Genomic DNA, 8817 nt, shown 5'->3' with positions numbered 1-8817 from the left:
ACCAGAGAAAACAGATCAACAGTCCTGTATATTACTTTAAGTTTATTCCAAGAAAACAAATGAACAACAATAAAAAAAACAACCTTCAGGAAAATACAATTCCCATGATGCACAGAGAGGACAAAGGTTAATATAGCATGGCTGAAAACATGTCAGGTGACCAGATCTGCACTCTGCAGCACAACACTGCAAGCGCAAGGAGCGGAGGTGGTGGAAATAATAATAAACCTTATTACTACAGTCACTAAAACCCCATCAGCCTGGGACACTGACAACAAGCTCAATAAAACAAAATAAAAGTGGAGGGAACAAAAAAGACTTGATTGATAAATATGATGCAAAAGCACTGCTTCTGTACACACGAGGTGTGCATTATAATTACAACTCTGCAATTGTATGTATTATTTTGGGGGTTAAATAAAATCACACCATCTCAACCATCCTTTTAAGCTTATTAACTAAAAACAAAAAAATGATGCTAAAATATGTCCATAAAGCAGATTACTCATGTTAATGTTGTGGTTTTGCAGCACTGGTTACAGCAAGGACTTTCCACAGACTGCAGGAAAAAAGCAGCCATGTTTTCCATGAACAGCCTCGACAGCAAGATCTGTATTCCAGGTTTAGATCCAACTGCCACTGACAAGCACGCACACACACACACGCACGCACATATATATATATATATATATATACACGCACGCACGCATGCACACACGCATATACACGACACACACAGACATTCACACACACGCACACAATGAAAAGCAGGAAATACTACATGGTTCTGAGTGACACAGGGCTCCATTCACTTATTTTTTCCACTTCCTTTTCCTGCTCCTAGCCCGTTGGGAGAGGCTAGAAAAGGAGGCAAGACAGAAGAGAAGATGGGGAATCGAGAAAAGGCAAATGGAATGTCCTGCTCCTTCGCACGTCATTTCGAAGCCACATCAGTTACAGACGTGGCAGATGGGGAGAGGTGGATCCACAGGTCAGTTACAGACGTGGCAGATGGGGAGAGGTGGATCCACAGGTCAGTTACAGACGTGGCAGATGGGGAGAGGTGGATCCACAGGTCAGTTACAGACGTGGCAGATGAGGAGAGGTGGATCCACAGGTCAGTTACAGACGTGGCAGATGGGGAGAGGTGGATCCACAGGTCAGTTACAGACATGGCAGATGGGGAGAGGTGGATCCACAGGTCAGTTACAGACGTGGCAGATGGGGAGAGTTGGATCCACAGGTCAGTTACAGACGTGGCAGATGGGGAGAGGTGGATCCACAGGTCAGTTACAGACGTGGCAGATGGGGAGAGGTGGATCCACAGGTCAGTTACAGACGTGGCAGATGGGGAGAGGTGGATCCACAGGTCAGTTACAGACGTGGCAGATGGGGAGAGGTGGATCCACAGGTCAGTTACAGACGTGGCAGATGGGGAGAGGTGGATCCACAGGTCAGTTACAGACATGGCAGATGGGGAGAGGTGGACCCACAGGCCCATCATTTACATACTTCCACAAAGGATGCGCTCCTATTTTCTTGCTCAAAGGAAAGTTAGGAACTCCCACTTCTAGCTGCTAGAAGGAACATTTAACCAGATGGAATGAACTTAAAGACCTCCATCTTTTTCCAGGTCATGAGCAAGGAAAGGGAGAAAATAAGTGATAAGAATGAGCACATGCAGAGCACTCTCCAGAGAAGCCACGCCTTTCCATCTCATTCTGCTTCCTTTAAATGATTTAAATCATTAGGCCGCTTTATTTAATTCTGACTGAAATGCATCTAGGACAAGAAAAACATGTTCATGCTGACCTGCTGACCGCGAAGCTGACTGTGCCAAGTATGTTTTCTTTTTCCTTTTTGTTTACATGAGACTCCTCCCCATTCTCCTCTTTGGCATGGCTGATTGGACAAGCTGTCTGTGATGGACAGGGCCAGGCCAGTAACCATGCGAAGCAGGTGTTTCACTTATACTTTTTGGATGAATTTAGTTAGTTTTCAGTAAACAAAACTATAAAAGGAACCAAGAAGAGAAAAGAAAAGATGTGAACAATGAGTAACATTGGTCGCGTAGTTAAACCATTTTAACAGGATACGTTAATCTGAGTCAAGAAGCATCATTCCCTTGTGTGTTATTCTTCAAGCACCCGCTGTCCACTGAAACGTTTCCATCTGTCATCGGCATCGTTCAGACGAGGACAGTCACAGTTCAGCTCCTGTCTTTACTAGCATGAGCAGGAGAATTTAAGGGTAACAAGGCATGCATTGGGGAATGGGCAGGAGGTACCCTCATTTTGAGATATGGGGTTTTTTGGGGGTTTGGGGGAGAGGGGGGAAATCGAGTCTGGGGTCCTGGGGAGTCCAGTAAAGTGACAAAAATGTTATGTCTAAAGAAGAAAGACTAAAGATATTTAGACTAAAAGCAAGAACTTCTTTCTTCTTCATCATTTTTAGTTTTAGGTGAGAATTTAAACAGAGAAATGTACACTCATGTGATATTCAACATAAAGTGTGAGGAGGGGTAGGGATAAAAAAAAAAAAAAAAACAGACACAATCCAAGAACAGAGTTCAATTACAACAGAAGCCCACCGGGCTATAAAACCTGCCGAATGACACTTTGACCCCAAACTTCTGTCCGTCATCTTCTTTCATCTCATCATACTTTCATCATATTCTCCTGCATCTCCTCCTTCCCCTCCACAGTCCTCTACCCCCCCCCCCCCCCCCTCACTGCAGAGCCCCCCCTCAGTCAGAGTGGGGGCGGCAGTCACAGGAAAGTGCAGCATGCCACTGGCCCGCCTGCCGACGTCATCGGTGTGACACTCAACGTCCACAGTCTCATCAACACTAGGGCCATTGTTTTTTCATTGTTTATTTTTGTTTAATTTATGAATTTCAATTTGCAGTCTGTTGTTGACTCAATGTGGTGCGGCCCATGGTGCAGAGCGTCAGTAAGGTTAAAGGTCGTTGGGTTAAAGGTCGTCAGGCTCTCAGCAGCTCCTACCAGCTGAGCAAGGAGCTCCGTCCCAGAGTCATGAAGTACACCTGGCTGGACCCGCCAGACCGCACCGAGGCAAAGAACACCTGCAGAGACACGAGCACACGCACGTGCACACCATATACACACACACACACACACACACGCACACACAATACGCACACACGCACACACGCACACACGCACCATACACACACACACACACACAACACACCATACACACACACACACACACACACACACACACACAATACGCACACACGCACACGCACACACGCACCATACACACACACACACACACAATACGCACACACGCACACAACACACACAACACACACAACACACACAACACACACAACACACCATACACACCATACACACCATACACACCATACACACCACACACACCACACACACACACACACACACACACACACACACACACACACACACACACACACACACACACGCACACACGCACACACGCACACAACGCACACAACGCACACAACACACACAACACACACAACACACCATACACACACACGCACACACGCACACACGCACACACGCACACACGCACACACGCACACACGCACGCACACACGCACGCACGCACGCACGCACGCACGCACGCACGCACACACACACGCACACACGCACACACGCACACACGCACACACGCACACCATACGCGCACACACACACACACACACACCACACACACACACACACACACACCACACACACACACACACACACAACACACCATACACACACACCGCACACACGCACACACAACACACAATATACACACACACACAACACACCATACACACACACACACACACACACACACACACACACACACACACACACACACAACACACCATACACACACACACACACGCCACACACACGCACACACGCACACACATGCGCACACATGCGCACACACGCACACACGCACACACGCACAGATATGTGAGTATGCAATTTAGCATGGACTGTAAGTATGAGAGTGTATCTTGTGATGTGCAAGTGTGTGTGTTTGTGTGTGTGCACACTTGTGTGCATGGTGAGTGCAAACCTGAATTCACATATGTTTACGTGTGGAAGTGTTTGAGTGTGTAAGCACGTCAACATGTGTAAGTGCGTTTACATGTGCAAGTGCATTGTGAGTGCATACTAGCATTCATGTGTGTTTAATTGTGCAAGTGTGTTTATGTGCGTTACGTGTGAGTTTATGTGTGTGTGTTGTCTGCGTTGTCTGTATTTACTGGCACTAGGACTCACCTTGTCATTCCTCTCACACAGGAACTTGAGTCTCTGGGCTCTCTTGTGCATGAAGACCCCATCCAGGTGGCCCGTCTCTACAGAGCGGATCTCAATGGCCTTCTCCCCCCAGCCCATTATCTGGTTGGACCTGATGTAGGCTGCAGGGGGCAACAGGGGGCCAGTGTTAGACTAGTGTCTCCAATGCACCACTCTCTCTGGGTTAGAGTTAGGCACAAGCCCACTAGTGTCTCCAATGCACCACTCTCTTTGGGTTAGAGTTAGGCACAAGCCCACGAGTGTCTCCAATGCACCACTCTCTTTGGGTTAGAGTTAGGCACAAGCCCACTAGTGTCTCCAATGCACCACTCTCTTTGGGTTAGAGTTAGGCACAAGCCCACTAGTGTCTCCAATGCACCACTCTCTTTGGGTTAGAGTTAGGCACAAGCCCACTAGTGTCTCCAATGCACCACTCTCTTTGGGTTAGAGTTAGGCACAAGCCCACGAGTGTCTCCAATGCACCACTCTCTTTGGGTTAGAGTTAGGCACAAGCCCACGAGTGTCTCCAATGCACCACTCTCTTTGGGTTAGAGTTAGGCACAAGCCCACTAGTGTCTCCAATGCACCACTCTCTTTGGGGCACAAGCCCACAGGTGTCCTCACAGGAGCATGTGGTGGAAATGACGGGACCCGACAGGGCGGGGTGCCCCAGGGGTTACCCCCAAACATACCCACGGAGGTGGGCATCTCCCCCCACTGCAGCACCACATCCTTGGTGATGCGCCCGTAGGTGTTGACGTAGACGCCCTCGTCCTCATAGCACACCAGCAGCTCGATGCCGTCCGTGTTGGGCAGGATGATGATCGCATGAGACTGGATACTCATCTGGATCTGAGAGACGAGGGGTGCGGGGGAGACAGGAGGGGTTTTCGATTTTTATATAAACACTAAAGCCTGTTTAATACAGCTGTGCTGCTATAGCGCTGGACTGAAGAACCAGAGCAGTGGATGAGGTCCCTGCCTCACTCATAACACCGCCTCAGGTGGGCTGGGCTTACATGGGCGGGCAGGTAGATGTCGTACAGGTGGGCTGAGCTTATGTGGGCGGGCAGGTAGATGTCGTACAGGTGGGCTGGGCTTACGTGGGTGGGCAGGTAGATGTCGTACAGGTGGGCTGGGCTTACGTGGGCGGGCAGGTAGATGTCGTACAGGTGGGCTGAGCTTATGTGGGTGGGCAGGTAGATGTCGTACAGGTGGGCTGGGCTTACGTGGGTGGGCAGGTAGATGTCGTACAGGTGGGCTGAGCTTATGTGGGCGGGCAGGTAGATGTCGTACAGGTGGGCTGAGCTTATGTGGGTGGGCAGGTAGATGTCGTACAGGTGGGCTGGGCTTACGTGGGTGGGCAGATAGATGTCGTACACTGCGCCTGAGTCCACATCCACAGCATGGAAGCCTGAGCAGGACCCATAGATGACCTTTAACCTCTGCCCCTCTTCCACTGTGAGGTCCACCAGCAGGGGCTTGTGCACCAGCTCTCCGAATGACTGCGGGTGGGGTCAAAGGTCAATCAGTTCACTCATACTTTTTTGTTCACTCCTATCAGTTGCATCAGGGCTCGTTTCCATAGCGATTAAAAAAACTCTCACTTTGGTCCTTTCATTTGATAAAAGTGTAGACTGGTGTTCAGAGTCGTCACAAAGCTCTGACCTGTGGACAGGTCATGTGGAAGATTTAAAACGGGAAGAAAAATCTGTTTATTGTATATATGGGAAAAACGAATTATTACAAATTCCAAAAAATCAAATGTAAGAGAAGCGTACCCTACCCTATTTTTGTGAGATAATACAAATGCATTGTCCACACAGTACGCTACCTAAACACTACCGGTACACTACCTGTATCTAATCTGCTAGATGCACTCACCTTGAAGGCCATGAACTTGTGGTATGGCTTTGGGGCCCATGCATAGACTTCCACCGAATTCTTCAAAGCCAGAACCAGGAACTTGATTCGCTCATATTTCACTGGGGGGGGGGTAACATACGTTTCAGAGGCACATTATAAACCTGACATTAGTGTTATTATAATTTGTTAGGATGTGAATATTAGTTGTCATTTCTTTATTGTTTTACCTTTTGTTCAATCACATTGCATGGAAAGCACTTTGAACTGCATTCACTTATGTCAAATGTGCCATGCAAATGAAGTTTGATTCATTGATTGATTGACTGGCACTACAACCAGCTACAGCAATATGTTATTGGAGAGAGAGCATGGTTGGATGTGCATAAGCAAAAAGGCCCAACACTCCAAAGAGCAAAGTGTGGAAATGGCCCACTTCAAGCACTGAGCAGTTCTTACATGGTTACAATGGTTACTACTCTTGAACCCTTTTGACTACAGGCATAACCCTGGTCTCTGAAAGGTAACCTTTTTGAAGTATAGCTAAAACAAGCTCACAGTGGGAGTGGAATTTTGTACTTCCAAACTCATTGGTTCAAATTCCTCATTTTTCATGAAATACTATAGGAACATTTGTTTAGATCACCCACACAAAAGATACCTATAACCCTATAGATTCACTGTTGAGTTGTTTTTGCAATACTTTACTATAGCATGAAAAAATACTTGATACATGTTTCAATACGGTCTTTTTATGGTTCTAAATGAAGGGAATAGTGGAAGCAGTAGAAGAGAGTGGAATCATAGAAAGAAAATCTGAATACTGTGAACAATCTGTATAATTATAATATAATTATATATCCATAGATCTCTATTCTAACATGGATCATCTGACTGCTCCATGTTGTTGCAGGTGGATACACATCCTTACTCCTGCTCTTACCACTATATAAAATCAATCATCAGTCATTTGACCACCAGCTCAAACGTTGAAAACCCCTGTGACAAAGAATGATGGTGCAATATTACATTCAATGACAATGTGGTAAACTCGATCCTGTCCCAAAGTAATTGGTGTCAATAGACTTCTTTATCCTAAAACATTCACGATCTAAACATGGAATATTGTAACAGTAATCAGTTTCCATAAAACTATGCTTTAGGAGTAATGTCACACAATTTTTCGTAGTTGGATACATTGGTAGTGAGATGCACTGTAATGGATGGAAAGACAATATTTTCTAAAGTGTTTAATATCTAGAAACTTGGCTACAATAATATGTAACAGTAAGTAGGTCAGAACCATATGACCCGTACGAGCCAGATCCACACAGAACACGGGGAAGCGGCCGCTTACTAAATAAACTAGAGAGTTGATGGGATCGTTTAGGCCTGATTATTTTTTGAGAGCAAAAATATCATAGAGATTTATGCACGCCACCTTTTATGTGGCTCCACTTTCAGAAAGACCACAAAATGTCCCCTGTGCTGACCTATTTCACATCCAACCAAAACAAATTACTATTATTGTTACAAGTAATCTGTTTCCATAAAACTATGCTTTAGGAGTAATGTTACAGTTACTTATCATTTTGAATAGTTGGATACATTGGTAGTTAGATGCATTGTAATGAATGAAAAGACAGTATTTTCAATTGTAATATGTGTAGTTCATTTTGAAAGTTAAATTGAGTCATTGTGAACAAGTAATTTGGTTCAGTGATCAATTTATTTTTGGTTTATGTATACTGTGTCCAAGCAATTGAAAAAAAATTTTCCAGCATAAAAAGTGTCGTAAAATTTAGTAATCAAAATACTGTATTTTACACGTCATTACATCACAACCTACCAGTCTCTCCTGGTGGCATTCTCTTCAACTGTCACTGCCGCCAAGGTAAAATACTATCAAACACAAATTCACAACTCTACTTCTAACCCCCGGAAACTGTTCTCTATTTTCTCCTCTCTCCTCAGCACATCACCTCCTCCACCTCAGTCCTCCTCCACCTCAGTCCTCCTCCACCTCAGTCCTCCTTCACCTCAGTCCTCCTCCACCTCAGTCCTCCTCCACCTCAGTCCTCCTCCACCTCAGTCCTCCTTCACCTCAGTCCTCCTCCACCTCAGTCCTCCTCCACCTCAGTCCTCCTTCGCTGCTTATGATCACAGGCATCCACAGGCCCCCTCTCTGTGCCCCGCCCCCTCTCTAGGCCCATCCCTTCCTTTTCCACTTTCTCCCCCCTTACAGACTCTGATGTTTCTCAACTCCTGCTCTCCCACCGCACTACAACCTGTGCCCTTGACCCTATCCCCTCTTCTCTCCTCCAGACTATCACACCTGACATTCTCCCATTTGTCACCTCCCTTGTGAACTCCTCCCTGTCTTCTGGCTGTTTTCTATCATCCTCCAAGAGGGCCCACATCACCCTGTTACTAAAAAAGCCTACCCTGGATCCCTCCATCATCCAGAACTACCGCAACTATCTCTTCTTCCTTTTCTATCCAAAACAAATCGAACGAGCTGCTTCTAGTCAACTTTCTTCTTTCTTTTCTAAGAACAACCCCCATCAGTCTGGCTTCAGATCGGGCCTCTCGACAGAGACCGCGCTCCTCTCCGTCAGTGAGTCACTCCATGCTGCACGAG

The 8817-nt window shown here is 46.4% G+C and overlaps 1 protein-coding gene across 1 annotated transcript in view; it reads right to left on the bottom strand.

The window, feature by feature from the left end:
- Positions 1-2799: 2799 nt before the first annotated feature.
- The window catches only part of LOC133123701 (mitogen-activated protein kinase kinase kinase kinase 4-like), a 61409-nt gene continuing 55391 nt past the window's right edge, over positions 2800-8817 (bottom strand). The window contains exons 27-31 of the mRNA XM_061234179.1: positions 6198-6298; positions 5669-5818; positions 5006-5165; positions 4296-4435; positions 2800-3085 (exon numbers count right to left, since the gene is read on the bottom strand). Coding sequence (XP_061090163.1) covers positions 3002-3085; positions 4296-4435; positions 5006-5165; positions 5669-5818; positions 6198-6298 — 635 coding nt within the window. The 3' untranslated portion in view covers positions 2800-3001. The remainder of the gene's footprint in view (positions 3086-4295; positions 4436-5005; positions 5166-5668; positions 5819-6197; positions 6299-8817) is intronic.

Source organism: Conger conger, chromosome 3 (genome assembly GCF_963514075.1).
Source record: "Conger conger chromosome 3, fConCon1.1, whole genome shotgun sequence".
NCBI lineage: Eukaryota > Metazoa > Chordata > Actinopteri > Anguilliformes > Congridae > Conger > Conger conger.
Note: the sequence above shows the minus strand (reverse complement) of the source record. Positions and strands in the feature narration are given on the sequence as shown.